This window comes from Pteropus alecto, unplaced genomic scaffold (genome assembly GCF_000325575.1).
Source record: "Pteropus alecto unplaced genomic scaffold, ASM32557v1 scaffold69, whole genome shotgun sequence".
NCBI classification, from domain to species: domain Eukaryota; kingdom Metazoa; phylum Chordata; class Mammalia; order Chiroptera; family Pteropodidae; genus Pteropus; species Pteropus alecto.
This window is the reverse complement of record NW_006494610.1, coordinates 3326708-3342532: the sequence shown is the minus strand read 5'-3', so window position 1 is coordinate 3342532 and position 15825 is coordinate 3326708. Positions and strand designations below refer to the sequence as shown.

The window sequence follows — 15825 nt, the reverse complement described above, 5'->3', positions numbered from 1 at the left end:
GCCCCTTGGCAATTTTTAAGCTTGTTTCTTCCTTTCCACAGTCAGCAGCCTAGTTCAGAACCCCTGTGATCTCAAAACAGAATTGTTGCAACAGGCTCCCGGGAGTCCTAAACAATTCATCTTGGGACTGGTATGTTAACAATCATTTTTTTTTTTTTTTAATTTACTGTTCCTGATTCTCTTTTGCACTCTGAGTTTACTGCTTCCAGGAAACCCACTATAATTAAACCTGGCGTCGTCATTTTCTTAACGCATATATGTATTCTTTTGGAATTGTACTTCATTTAATCTTTATGATTGAGAATTCAAAACAAATAATTCTTCATGAAAGAATTTGATAATTTCTATTTTTAATATGTAACTCTTAGTTAAGACTACAGTAGATATTGAATTGGTAAACCTGGCTTCAGTTTTGTAGAGTCTGTTAAACGGCAGGGAGGTACAACGATAATAACTTCTCTTTCCTATATATGTGTATCAGTTTCCTCTTGCTGCCATAACAATTTATCACAAACTTAACAGGTAAAAACCCACAAATTTATCACTTCACAGATCAGTAGTCCGGGTAGGTTTAGCTGGGTACTCTGATTAGCATCTCAAAAAGCTGAAATAAAGGTTTCTGTAGTTCTGGGCTGTTTTCTGGAGACTCTAGGGAAGATTCTACCTCCAGGCTTATTGACGTTGTTGGCACAATTCATTTCCATGCCGTGGTAGGATGGAGGGCCCCATTTCCTTACTGGCTGTCAGTTGGGGTCTTTCTCAGTTCCATAGGACCACCTGCTCTTCAGAGCCAGACAGCACCTCCATTCTCTTTTATGCATTTAATGTCCCTGACTATTCTGTCACCAGCTGGAGAAGGCTCAAGTGATTAGATTATGCCCACTTGGATAATCTCACTATTTTAAGGTCAGTTGTGCTGTGTATAATAACACAAAACACAATCATGGAAGTAATCTCATATCAGGTTCTGGGGATTAGAGGAGGTGGAGTCATGGGAGCTGTTCATAGAAATTATGGTTGTCTCAACTAGATTTTTTTTTTATAATGTGCTTTTGCAGGCATTTTTAAAAATCCTATCTGATTATATGATTATCTTCTCTACAGATAAGGAAATTCAGTTAAAGTTAGTTGCTCAGGGGCACATGGCTAGAAAGTGGTGAAGTTGGCATTTGAACCCAGATCTACAGTTCAGTTAGGTTTAAAGTGAAGTGCAGCCAAAGTCATTAGATAAGAAGAAGCTGAGGAGCTATGAGATCTTTGTTGCACCTTATTTTTCGATTATGTCTTTATATTAATAGTGTAGGCTAAGCTCTTCTACCCTGACAAAGAAAACCCAAAATACAATGATGTGATAAGATGAAAGGTTTTTTCCCCCTATATGTAGAGGGAGCAGTCTAGGGCTAATAGGGAGATTCTGACAACCTGAATACAGGCATCCCTCATTTTATTGCACTTTATTACGCTTTACAGATTTTGCATTTTTTACAAATTGAAGGTCAGACCCTCCACTGGCAAAAAGGTTACGATTCAATTTATTGTGATACTTGCTTCATTGTGGTGGTCTGGAACCAAACCAGCAATATCTCCAAAGTAGGCTCGTACACGGCTTCCATAATTGGGTCCAGGGTGCTCATCTAGTTGGCACTACCTGCTAGGAAGTGAGAGGGAAAGAAAGCACAGGGAGAACATAATGTGATCTTTCATAGAGGCACGACGAGGAAGTAACACATACATCACAGCTGTACTGAGCTCCAAGGGAAGGTAAGAAAGATATAGCTGTATACCCCACTAAAACTCAGGATTCTGTCAAGAGAGAAGAAGGAAAATAATATTGGCTGAAAACAGTGTCTGTCACACCCTTGTTTTTGATGATGCTTTATTCTGTAACCTATGAGTGGAATATTTTGACTGCTATTCGTTTTAAAAGGTAGTATTTGAAAGGACAGGAAATTCTTATACAATATCAATGTTCCTTGATTTCTTAATTGTTATTTTAATATAATTTATAAAGGGTTTTTTTTGAGAAATCATTTTTCATTTAGCACTTGTACACCTTATTCACATTTTGGGTTAATTTGAGTTCTCTGGTGAAAATTAATACATTGTGGAAAGTGTTCAAGATTGCTTTGGGATATTTCAAACCATTCTGTGTGGGCTTCACACCATCACAATTAGGTTACAGCAACTTGTCATGTGATTTTATGTGTTTTGTAATATATTGTATCTGCAGTTGAATGTCTCCATACCTTCAAACTTTCCTCTTCAAGGTTCTCTTTCTCAACCCATCATTCTTTTCTACACATCTGAATTCTGCCTACCCATTTAGACCTACTGCAGGTTCCCTCCCTCAGTATCACATAGCCTTGGTATAGAGGGAAGATTGTGTCAGACAGATCTGGGTTTGAGTTGTTGGTTCGATCTTACACAAAACTAAATCTCACTGAGTATTGGTTTCTTCATATGTAAAATGATGGCGAATGCCACCTTTATGAAATAATATGAAGATTAGGCAGATAACACATTTTCTTAATACCTACTGCAGTACTTGGCAAATAATAGGTGCTCAATAAATGTTAATTATACTAGCAACTGATCACTCCTTGACTTCTAGTACTTTGAGTTGCGGGGGAGGAAAAATTTTCCTTCTGCTCTTCTAAATTCTGGTTGGTCTAATAATCAAATTGACATGAGACAGATTAACAGGAGAAAATAACCAAATTTATTACATTTGTACGTACAGAGGTTTTGTAAGAATATGAGATTTGAGGACAAATCTGGCAGGTAAGGTTTATATGCCATCTTGAACAAAGGAGAAGTGGGGGTTGTAGTTTGGGACTTTAGAGGGAAAGAAGGCAATTCACATGGAGATGGAAAAGCAAATGTTTGGTAAATATTTGCTGGGCCATCTTTAATAAGACATGGAGAGGTCTTTGATCAAATGCCTTACTAGATTCCTTCCTGTCTGTCACACTCAGTTCATGTTAAATTATAGTTATCTATGATAACTTCCTGGTACAGGTCCTTTATCTAAATTATTTTAGGCAGTTAAAGGGAAGGTCACAGGTTTTTCCTGAATCTTTTGTTTCTTAAAAAATAACTAGTTTAAAATAATATCACAAAAGCATATTTTGGGGTGGCAAACCCTGCTTCTCCTCAGAGTCTACAGGTTTTAAATTGGTTTTCTTTCTGACAAGTTTAGAAATTTATTAAGGACCCGGACTAAGTCCTGAATATAGTGTAGCCCCTAAATATTGATTTAATGAATTGTAACTAGCATATATAAGAATATGAGATTGAAGTTGTGAGGGCTGTCTTTTTTCTTTAGTTTTTCCTGTTGTGATTACATCATGGAGAATCAATTGGCTAAGTCAGTAGAAGAACGAACATTTCAGTACCAGGACTCTCTTCCATCACTGCCTGTTCCTTCACTTGAAGAATCATTAAAGAAATACCTTGAATCAGGTACATTTGTAATCTTTTAGTATAACTATTGTTATCAATTTAGAAAACTATGAAATTATTAGAAGTTGATGAGAATTTAATTCCTTTTTTCCTCTAGGCTCATGATTAAGTATCCTTAAAATATCTAAAAATTTCTTTCTCTCGTGTTAATTTTTCCATAGTTTAAAAAACCAGATATTACTGTTAGGCTTATTGTAAAAAGTAGTAGTTCTCTGCCTCTTCCCCCTACCCCTGCAAATCTCACTCACCCAAGCAAGCATTTTCAAATATTTTATCAGTTTCTTATGTTGTTTATCTCCAGGTTTAAAGTATTTAAACTTCTTGTGCTATTATTTCTTAGATTTTTTTTTTTTTTTAGTTATTGATATTATAAATTAGTTCCTAAATATTTGTGGATTTAGCTCACTTACACCCCCCCTAACCTCCCCGCCAACATATATGCAATCCAACATACCCATATTTTCCCTCTCATTCTATAAATATAGTTGTACAAATCACCATTTGGAATTAAATTAGTGTTTACTTGATTTAATTTAGAGTTCCCCCTGATTTAAATCAGTTTTTATCTGAATTAATTTACCTTACCATTAGGGTTTATGGTTTTGCAGTTGTTCACAAGAGAACCATTCAGCATTTTATTTACCTTTTTGATGCATTTTTTTCCCTTCATTTTTCATTTGCTTAGTTTGCCTTGAATTCATAACTAATTCAGTCTCAAACACTTCAATACACTGAAAATTCCTGACGGTATTTAAATATATAAGATATTCACTCAGTTTCATTTCTTTTTGGAGGCATCTCTCTGGGGGCTCTCTACTCTCTTGCTCCAGTCAGCATTCATTTTTCTCGAACCAACAGGACAGCTCTTACCCTGGGGTTTTCCTTTAGCCATCATCCTGACAATTCCCTTCACATCTCTCTTCTATGTTGGATTCCCTGGTTCCTGGATTCTCTCTTCCTCTTTTTTCCTCTTCCTCTTTCCATATTTGGGAATAAATCTTCAGTAGCCACTTGAGAAAGGGTATCCAGAAAGAAAAGAATGTAAGACCTAAAAATGTATTTATTCTGCCTTCATACTTGATTGTTTGGCTGAGTATAGAATTATGGGTTGGAAATGATATTTCTTAAGAGTTTTGAAGGCACTATTTGTTCTTCTTGAGAAGTCTGATGCTGTTCTGATGTTTAGTCCTTTACATGTGACCTGTTGTTTTTTACTCTATGGATGTGTTTGGCAACATTTTTCTTTATCCCGACCATTGTGAATTTCTCCATGATGTCTTTTAGTGTGTAGCTATTTTCATTTATTCCTCTGAACACCCAGTGAGTTCTTTTAGTTTAAAATGTCGTATTCTTCAGTTCTACGAAAATTTAAAAATACTGGTTCTTTGATACTTTTTTCCTCCCTTCTTTGTTCTGTCTTTTTGGAACTCCTATTACTTAGATCCAGGTCCTTCTGAGATAAGCTTTTAATTTACAAATGTTTCCCTTTCTTTATTAGTGTGTTAATTTCTGTTGAGTTGGCTCTGACTCCTGGCAACACTATGAATGAGTGAGGTCAACAACGTCCTGTCCTCAACAGCCCTGCTCAGCTCCTGTAGACTCATGCTTTTGGCTTCTTTTGTGGAGTCAGTCCACCTCATGCTTGGTCTTCCTTTTTTCCTGCTCTCTTCTATTCTACTTAACATTATTGTCTTTTCCAAAGAACCCTGGCTTCTCATGATATGCCTGAGGTAGGACACCTTCAATTTTGTCCTTTTTGCCTCCAGTGATATTTTGGGCTTAACTTGCTGTAGGACCCACTTGTTAGTCTTTCTGGTGGTCCAGGGTATCCATAGAGCTCTCCTCCAACACCATGTTTCAGTTTCTTTCCTATCAGCCTTTTTCACTGCACAGCTTTTGCCATTGTACATAGTTATTGTAAGTATGAGAATGTAGATAATCTTGGCCTTGGTCTCTAATAACACATCTTTGCTCTTGGTAATCTTTCCTAATTCTTCCCTTGCTGCCTTTCTAAGTCTCAGACTTTTCTTGATTTTCTGGCTGCAGTCTATTTGAATTGATGACTGAATCAAAGTAAGCAAAATCTTCAACACTTTTGATGTCTTCATTATGTGTTAAAATTGTGTATTCTTTAGTAGTTACGATTTTTGTCTTTTTAATGTTCAAATGCAGTCCTGCTATGGCACATTCTTCTTTCACTTTCATTAGAAGTTGTGAGAGATCATTGCAACTTTCTGCCAGTAAGAAGATGTCACTCTGCATATCATAAGTTATTGATATTTCTTCCACCAGTTTTTAATCCTCCTTCCTCTGTGTGTAGCCCAGTTTTTCATATGATAAGTTCTGTGTACAGGTTAAATAAATAGGGAGATAAAATGTATCCTTGTCTGACACCTTTGTCTATAGGATACCATCTTGTCTCTCCATATTCTGTCTTGACAGTGGCTTCCTGTCCACAAAGCAGGTTACACATCAGGACAGTCAAATGCTGAGGCATGCCCATTTATTTCAGAGAAACCAGTAGCTTTTCATGAATGATGTAGTCAAAGGCTTTACTGTCGTCTATAAAACATAGACTAACCTTCCTTTGAAATTCTTTGGAGCACTGCAGTATCTAATGAATGCTTGTAATTAGGTTTCAAGTACTTCTTCCTTTTCTGACTTCAGCTTCAACACCTGACGTTTCTTGCTCCACATAATGTAGAAATCTTTGTTGCATCACCTTGAGCATCCCTTTCCTTGTGTGGAAAATTAGAATGATGGTCTTATAGTTACTACATTCCTTGGTATCTCCTTTCTTGAAGATTGGGCTGTATGTTCATTATTAGTGCCTTTCTCTTTTCGGTCTTATTTACTGTTTGATATCACCAATCCTTTGTTCTGCTCTCTGGCTCTCATGTGACAGGCCGTCCTTAAAAATTTGGCACTCCTTGGACATTCATATTTGAGTCAGATCCTAAAAAGCTGATTGAGATCCCTGTGTGCGTGGCCAGAGCTTGGCGACTAGTGGGCCTTACAATGAGCCTTGTGGGGTAATTGGGCAGAGAACTAGCAGTCTAGTTAGAGCATGCCCAAATACCAGTACTCTTTTTCTCTTGGACCGATCAGTTTCCCTAAAGAAGAATCCTCTCATTATTTGTTTAGAAGACATAAGCCTGACCGCTAGTCTTTTGGGAACTTAGTTAGGGGAAGGAGACTGGAAGAGGCATTGTTTTAGGTGTACACTTTCATTGTAATCTCTCTTTTTTTAATATGGGCTAGAATCCAAATATTCTGCTTGTAAAGTTCATCTCCTGAGAGTAAACCTTCACTTTCTACTGGCATCAGGTGGAAGTTGTCTGGCTTTATGGAGTGGGAAAGGAGATCTAAGGGGCAAGTGTGGATGGAGTAGTTGTCTGTTGCTTCTAAAGACTTTCAAACACTCCTCCCGTTTTTAGCCTCTTTCTGCTGCCTTTGGAAGTCCATGTGTCTTGAATTCTTGAATATTTCTGGGATTATACCGCAGGAATTGACTTGCTTCTTGGTTTGCAGCTAACTCTATCTCTTACTACCTTCTGCTCTCCAGGCTTTAGATAGTTTCTCCATTTTACAAAGTCAATTGCCATTTTCTCTTGTGTTTTCTAATTTGTAAAATGTTAGCTTAAGTTGTCTGCTGTCCCCTCTTTTTTCATTTTCTTTGTCTTTAAGGATTATGCATTTTTAATTACTTTCATTTTAGTGAGTTTCTAGAAGTAGTAGAGGTAAATGTATGTATTTCGTTTACTTTTTTAAATGGAAACACTCCAATTTTTGAAATTCTTTTTCTCTTTCCTCATCTACTTTCATCTGGGAGTTCTGGTATCTTTAAAAAAATTCACTGATTATGCACTCTTTTTAATTATTCACTTGCACTCTTTATGAATACAGATATTTAAATTGACTTTAATATAATACTTTGAAGAGGGAAAATAAAAAAGGAAAATGTAAATGTCCCTAGATTTCTAAAATTTACTTCCATTGGTAGCTTAATTTTCAGAGCACTGGCTTTGATAGACTAGGAATCCTGTATCCTTTTTCCTTATTTTATTTATTTATTTATTTACTTACTTACTTATTTATTTATATTTTTATTTTTTCCTGAAGGAAACCATTGTTTACCACAAGACACCCAAAACTGCAGTGAGCAAACTTTACATTTACATTTACATACATATTGCATTTATATACAGAATGTTCAAGCCTCTGCTTGAACATTAGTGGAAAGAAGTTTTAATTTCTCTTATTCATGGCTAAATGGGACTTTTCTATTGCACTAATAGCTACACAGTAGTCCTGTCTTTGTCATTTTAACTCTCATCATCAAGAATGATTTTAAAAGAATTTTTAAGAATATGGTTATTTGATTGCATAATTTCAGTTTTATTTTTTACAGTATTTTGTATTGTTGCTTTTTAGCTCTTTTTATGTTGTAAATTCTAATTTATTGGACTGCTGTGAGAATTGATACATAATTGCTTTATATAACTGGGTTAAGAGTTGTGTAATAATTGAGGTGAATTTGTAGTACTTCATGTCTAAGTACTTTAATGCATATTTTTTCTTTATAGTAAAGCCATTTGCAAATGAAGAAGAATATAAGAAAACTGAAGAAATTGTCCAAAAATTTCAAAATGGAATTGGAAAAAAATTGCACCAGAAATTACTTGAAAGGGCAAAAGGAAAAAGAAATTGGGTATTTATGTTATTATACTTAGAAAATTGATGATGCTTAAAGAATAAAAAAAGAAAAATGTATATAGCTTTCATTTTTAAACTATTTCTGTAAAAATCCTTGCAGTCATTGTTGTCATAATCATCATCCAAAAGAATTAATGGATCACTTAACTCTGGGAGTTTTGAGTGTTGTGGGTGGGCTTCTTTTTTTATCATATGGGAAACATTAAAATGCAGATTTCCTGGGAACAGTGATTGTGATTCATCATCTCTGGAATGATTCAGTATCACATTGAATTTCCATGAGGTTCTGCTGCCGGTTCTCATGCTTGAGAAAAACATTTTGTCCAGGTAATCATAGCCTAAAAAACCCTAAAATACTACTAAAATAAACATGTCACATCGGTGGCCAACAAATATTTGAACAGTACGTAGGGAAAAAAAAAACAGTACCTACGAGAAAGAGGGCTTTTACAAAATTGGAATGGAGAATGGTTATGAGTATTCTGTGTTTCAGTTATATTGAGGAAATGTTGGTATAATAATTATTAAGGATTCAGTATCCACAAAGAATCTTCTTTGGCTTCTTCAGCTAAATTTCTTCTGTAGTATGAACCAGAGGATGGGTTTTTATAATTAAAAATCATTACTTTAGTCTAGAAATAATGATTGTAACTATCTTTTAGTTTTAGAAATAAAAAGCAAGCTGATCTTTTCATCAGCCATTGATACCTATATGGAATAATAAAGTTTTATGCTAACAAATTTCTTCTCAGTCTTGAGTCTTGAGTGATTTTAACTAAATTAGAGTAAAGGTAAAGAAGTTGTTCTGCCTCTATCCTTTTCATTTATATCTTTTTCTGAACGACTGATTATAATGTCAGTTTCTTCAAAAAGAACTCCAGGTAATTTGATGAGATCTGCTTATGTATGAAATTCAAGTGCACATTGTGAAAGAGGAACATAGAAAGCAGTGTCTTTGAAAAACCCATAGTTTTAAGCCTACTGAAAAATTTTTACATTCCTGATTTAGTATTTTAGTTTTTGCCTGGAAAAGGAAAATTGTAAATCCCTTAATAATTGTTTTAATTAAGTGAGGATTTATTGTATATCTGTTGTATCTCGGGCACTTTGAGAAAACACACCTGAGTACTTTATTGGGTACTTGTGACTTCAGTGTGATCTGTCTGAAGGTGCTTTCCTGTTTTATGTTTCTGATAATGCAGTTAAACTGAATAGTATTTAAGATTCTATAGTTACAAAGGAAAGAAAAGAGAGAATTAAAAAGAATATACAGTAGCTTTTTTGTTGTCGTTGTTAGCTGTTACACATTCATGTATTATCAGTACCTTTAGACTGATGTTCTTTATTTTAGCTGGAAGAGTGGTGGCTGAATGTTGCCTACCTGGATGTTCGTATACCATCACAACTGAATGTCAACTTTGCGGGTCCTGCGTCCCACATGGAACACTACTGGCCTCCAAAGGAAGGCACTCAATTGGAAAGAGGAAGTATAAGTCTTTGGTATAACTTGAGCTTCTGGCAGCTGTTAAGAAAGTAAGAATACTTATGTGAATTTAGTAATAAGAGATTTTATTACTAAGTCTCAGGTGGCAAAAAATTGAGAAGCTTAATTATATGGGGATGAATACTACAGTTGTGACTGTAGTTTATGTTATAAAATTACTTCTTGATCAGAATACTTTTTTGTTTGTCTTTTTATTAATAGAGAAAAATTGCCTGTTGATAAAGTTGGGAATATTCCTCTAGATATGAATCAATTCCGAATGCTGTTTTCCACCTGCAAAGTTCCAGGGATTACTAGAGATTCAGTTGTGAGTTATTTTAGGACTGGTAAGTAGAAAGTGCAGATACTTTCTTTGGTAAAGTCACTGGGATTTGGGTAGTTTTGCTGTAGTTTCTACTCTGAGACTGTGGAACAGACTATTCTGAAGATATTTCTTATTGGATTTTGACTAATCAAAAGCTTTCTATGAACCTGTCTTTCAGGCATTCTGATTAATTGGATTTGATTTAGGGGAATGGATTTTCTAAACTGCGTCTTATATGGTTTTATACAAACCTAATGTTTATGTCGCATCATTTGAAAATTTGAATTTTAGTTAAAGAATAGGATTATGAATCAGAGTATCAGGAAATCTAGAGCATATGATTGGAGCCTTCTATTTTCTACTTTCATTCCTTCTTATTTGAATTCTCTTTTTGAGTGTTTGCTTATATATGCTTTTTCCCCCGCTTGTATGAGGTGAGAGCCTAATATCAATCTTCTTGAAGGCACTTGAGTTCAGAATGACCCATCAAAGTTTTGTTTTTCGTGTCAGTTTAATGGCATTTTCTGGTAGGCGTCCTTGCATATCTTGAAATGGAAAATTATTTTGTAGTAACTGCTCGTTTCATTACTTCAGAAATTTTATCTTTCTGTAAATTTAATAAATCATAATTACTATAGAATATAATTATGAATGCTTTTTACATAAAATTTTATTTAAAAGTAAAATTTCTATAGCTAACTTTGCTTGTAGTGAGGGGTATGAGATTGTTGTCATGTAGCACCCAACTCCTCTTTGTAAACCTTTTCAGATGTGTGAAATAAATAATGTTCTCAAGCCCACACATGTTTACTTTGATACCGAAAGTGAAAGAATTAAAAGAAAGGATTAAGGAACCTGGTAATTTATAGCAAAGAGTGTAATGCTCATATATGAGTGGAAAAGATGAACAGGAGAAAAGTGGTATGTGAATAGCAGTAGCAAAGAGGGACTATATGCACATCAATTAAGAACTAATATCTAGACCTGATTTCGAATTCAGTATTTATCATGTAGTTGGCATGTCCTTAGATGAGGTAACTCCTTTAAATTACAGTATGTAAATGGGGATTTATTAATTTAATAATGTATCTCTTGATTTAAGCTTTCATGGTTAGTGTATTCTTGAACTTACGGCTGTGTAATAGGTGTAGATAGGAATAATGCTGAGGTAATGAGTAAACATGAAAAAATATCAAAGTTAGTGACAAATACAATATAGAGAATTCAAATAACATGAGTAACTGGGTGGCTGTTTTAGATTAGATAGTCAAGGAAAGGCCTCTCTGAGGATCTAAATGGTAAAATGATCCAGCACAGTTTTTTGGCTTTTTATTTTTGCTTTTGTTTGGTTTGGTTTGTTGTTTTGTTTTAGTGTCCAATTGAGCCATAATAATGACTTGTATTAGAGTGGTAACATGGAGGTGGTGAAAAGTTATTAGATTTTGGATATATTTGGATTTGGGCTTAGCAGAATTAGCTTTTTGTTGTTGTTGTTAGCTGTTATACATTCGTGTATTATGAATTACTCATAGATTGGTTGTGAGCTTTAAGAGAAAAATGAATTAGAGATGGCTTCAAGATATTTGGCATGAATAGCTAACAGGGTAGACAATTGTGTTGTTGGTTCATGAGGTGGGAAAACTTAGGAGGAGATATTTAGGGAGGAAAATCAAGAGGTCTCTTAGACTATGTTAAGTTTAAGAAGCATTTTAGACATTTAAATGAGAATGATAAGTAGACAGGTACAAAATTTGGAGTTTGGGAAGAATTCGGGACTGCAGGTAAAGATTTAGGAGTCATCGTTAGCAGGCCTAGAAATTGTTTTTAAAGCTGTAAGAATAGTTAAGGTTACTTTTGGAACACATATAGATGAAGATGATTTGGGAACCAGTACTGATTTTTATTACCATCAAATACAGTATTTGGTGATTAGAGGAGGAGGAACCAGCAAAAGAGACCAAGGTAGGATGAAAACAAGGGCGCTGACCCCCTAGAAGCCAAGAGAACGTAGTATGTTATGTAATGCTTCAGAGAGGTCAAATAAGTAAAAAGTTAAAAGTGACCACTGGATTTGTCAACATGCTGTAGATAGAAGCTGCCCTTGACAAGAGCAGCCTTAGTGGAAGTTGAGGAAAGGAGCTCTACTGGAGGAGATAAAAGCAAACAGAAGTGGTTACAACATCTGGGAATAATACTTGTGAAAAACTTTTGTTCTGCAGTAGATTTAAAAAAAAAAAATTTTTTTAAAAAAGGATGGATTATATTATATCATAGGAATGACAGGAGAAAAGGAAAAGTAGTCTTGAAGGAGAATGGGTAAGGAACTAAAGTCATTGAGAAGATAAGAGCTGAGAGGGTCAAGAGCAGACATGGTGGAGGGATTGGTCTTTGACAGGAGCAAGGATGAGAAGGAATGCAAAAGGTGTGTGTCTGGTTGCCGACAGATTGGCCAATTTTGTTGTAGGAAGTTAAGGAGGTCCTGTGTATTCTTTGTATTTTTCTTGGTGAAATAAGAACCGAGGTCATTAGCTATGGTGGAAGAGTTAAGGAGAAAGTAGAAGGTTTGAAATAGTCATTTTGGAAAGTGGGAAAAGCAAACATGCTGTGGAAATGTAGGGTGGCCGAACAGTGTTGAGTACCCATTTGGAATGTGTGTTTATGAATTTAAAGTTAGGCTAGATGGGATGTTACGGTTTTTTCTTCAGCAACAGTCAGGAGCAGGTGCAGAGGAAGAGGGTGTGAATGATTTAAGGGTTTTTGCAAAGGGAAATTATAATGCTGGACCCTGGAATCTATCCTGAATAAGGAGAAAGTTGAAGAAATTATGTGTGTCGAGGACGGGGAACTGCATGTAAGTTGCTGTGGCTAAGAAACTAGTCTCAATAAGGAGACAATAGTGAGAACGAGGTGTTTGTTTTTTTTTTTTTTAACTTATCACCTCAAAAAGCATTAAGACTAATTTAGTCATGCCTTTCATCTGTTTACCTCATTTTTCCCAAGAAGTTCGGACTTCCCATGTCATCTCTTGTCATCTGGATTCATGGATTTGTGCATAGGCTGATTTGATCTGGGTTCCCTACTACTGTGACTCACTCCCAACCCTTTCTTCAAACCCCTTTGCTGTACTTTCTGGAGCTCACGGTCGGCAAAATTTATTATTTTCTCAACCTTTTCTCTGAAAGTTCCTGTTTTCTTCTGAAAGATATTGTTACTGAAACCTCATTATCCTTTGAGCTTACTACTTTCCCAATAACCACCTCAAGTGGGGATTTTTTTTTTCTCTTACACTTTGTTACTAGAAGGCACGTAGGAGATCTTGATGTCCTTTTTATTTCCCACTGCCCTTTCCAATTTTCCTTCTTCCTTACAGTTTGAGCTCTTGGGGAAAAAATGCTACCAAGTTATATCACCACTGCTTGTTATTGTTCCAGTGTCTTTCCTTTTGATCATTCTTCTTCATTGTTTTAACACCAGTTTCACTGTCTTTCCATCATACTTTAGCCACATCATTCTCAATGACTTGAACTTCCAGTCATAGATGATCCATGGCCTCTTCTTTTCTTCACTTTCTTCCTCTGGGAATCTTTATCTCCATTCTCTCACTCAAAGCCACCCACTATCATGGTCATGCCTTAAACCTTGTCATTATAAAAAACTTCATCACCTCTAACATTGCGGATATAAACATCTCAGTTTAATATCCATCTTCTCTTCACAACTCGCTTAGTAGTCCACCTCAGCTGTTTCTCTGACCACTTTGTGACTTACAGTTCAGTTACCCTACAGTTCTTCATGGTTTTATCCCTCCCTCCCCTACCCCCCAATCGTCACTTCTTTCTGTGGTCCTTCACTGTAACCACTCCCTTGCATATATATTGTATTTTCTGCCCATCTGCTTCCTCCCCACCACACCCCCACCTTAACACTATTTAAATTTCAGTCTTCTGTTCTGCCTCCACATAAAAAGATACCTATTCCAGTAACTTACTTGGCCAGGGAAAACCACAAAACCTCACTTATTTTTCTCAGTTAAAACTCAAGTGGACCCATAGCACTGTCTTGCCATATTCTTTTGACAGGTTATTCTCATTTCCAGAAAAGACCGTTTCGTGGTTTGTTTTTTTTTCTTATTCTCAGCTCAAGAACTTTTTTCTGTTCTCAACAAATATAAAGCAGTCTTTCCATCCCCAAATTTACGTCTATCTGGTAGGCAGAATATGTCCCTTCCCTCTACCCCCAGGATGTCTGTTCTAATCCTTGGAATCTGCTGAATGTGTTAGGTTACATGGTAAAGGGGTATTAAGGTTGCAGATGAAATTACAGTTGCTAATACATTGACCTTGAGATGAGGAAATTATCCTGGATTATTCAGGTAGGCCCAAAGTAATCAAAAGAGTTCTTATAAGTGGAAGAAAGAGGCAGAAGAGAGAACCAAAGAGATGGCAGCATGAAAAAGTCGTGATTCCCCTTTGATGGCTTCAAATATGGAGGAAGGGGGCCGTGAGCCCAGGAATGTGGGCAGCCTCTAGAAGCTAGAAAATCGAAGAAGACAAATTTTCCCCTAGAGCCTCCAGAATGAACACAGATCTGCTGACACCTTCATTTTTGCCCAGTAAGACACATTTTGGACTTCTGATCCACAGACCTATAAGATTATAAATTTGTGTTGTTAGTGGTAATTTACCACTGAATTAGTGGGAATTTGTTACAGAAGTCATAGAAAACCTGCTCATTTAAGTATTTGCCCATTCTCCAACCCCCTTGCAATACGTTATTCCACTGTCATATATTTTGCCTTCCCCTTTTAAAAATGGATGAACTGTTCTGACTCCTTAGGACAACCCTTCTGTGTGGTGCACTGGGCCCTTCCTCCTCTTGCCAATTCAAAGACCTTGCTTCTGGATTATCCTCTCTCACTGTGCTGCATTACCAGTTTTTCCTCTTTTACCAGTTTGTTCCAATAGGTAATATCTCCCTCTTAAAGAAAAAAAAATGACCTCTTGTTGCCTTCAAGTGTCACACCCCAGTCAAAGCCACCTCTTAGATCATTCTCACCTGGATCACTTCAGATAATTCCTAACTGATCTTGCTGTATATTCTCTCTTATAATCTCTTCTTCATATAGCAGCTGGAATGACCTTTTTAAAGTATTAGATTGCATTATTACTCTTCTGCTTAAAATGCTCCACTGGCTTTCTTCCCATTACACTTAAAACTGAAAGCCTTTTCTAAGGCCAATATGCCTGACTCCTACCATTCTACTCTTTTGTCTGTCTGCTGCATCTGCACTGCCTTGTTTTCCTTTAAGCAAACCAGCTCTTTTTTGTCCGAATGCTTTTGTGCTTGCTGTTTCCTCTTCCTGCAGGTATTTCCATGGTTCGCTCTTTCACTTCACTGAGTCCTCTGCTCACATATCCCCTCTTGGGCTCATTTGGAGGTTTCACCCTTCTCCCAATCATTTATTATTTTGGCATCGGACTTACTTTCTTTTTTCTTTTCCAGCCTTAGATTTTGGATAGGGTGTGGTCAGTAGATGACATCGGTAAAAGGTAGTAATGGTAAATGTAAAAGGATATGGAAGTTTTTGAAGGGGAAATGGGTTGGGAGTAGCCATGAGGTACAAATAAAATACATACCTCAACTCCTAGGACTTGAGGAAATGGGATGTAAGGGAAAAAATAGTGCTATCAGGGGACGGCCCTTCATAGTTGATGAATAGATTTCATGAGATGATGTGTGTAAAGCATTTAGCACAGTTTCTTGTACATAATATCAAACAGTAAATTTATTTCCAGTGGCAATATATGTCTTCTCTAATTTTTCTTTTTCTTCTTTTCTT

The 15825-nt window shown here is 36.1% G+C and overlaps 1 protein-coding gene across 3 annotated transcripts in view; it reads left to right on the top strand.

The window, feature by feature from the left end:
* The window catches only part of CROT (carnitine O-octanoyltransferase), a 48672-nt gene that overhangs the window by 850 nt on the left and 31997 nt on the right, over positions 1 to 15825 (top strand). For all 3 annotated transcript variants that reach the window (XM_006925725.3, XM_015599793.2, XM_015599792.2), the window contains exons 2-6: positions 42 to 130; positions 3326 to 3462; positions 8049 to 8173; positions 9530 to 9711; positions 9884 to 10008. In XM_006925725.3, coding sequence (XP_006925787.1) covers positions 3348 to 3462; positions 8049 to 8173; positions 9530 to 9711; positions 9884 to 10008 — 547 coding nt within the window. In that variant the 5' untranslated portion in view covers positions 42 to 130; positions 3326 to 3347. The remainder of the gene's footprint in view (positions 1 to 41; positions 131 to 3325; positions 3463 to 8048; positions 8174 to 9529; positions 9712 to 9883; positions 10009 to 15825) is intronic.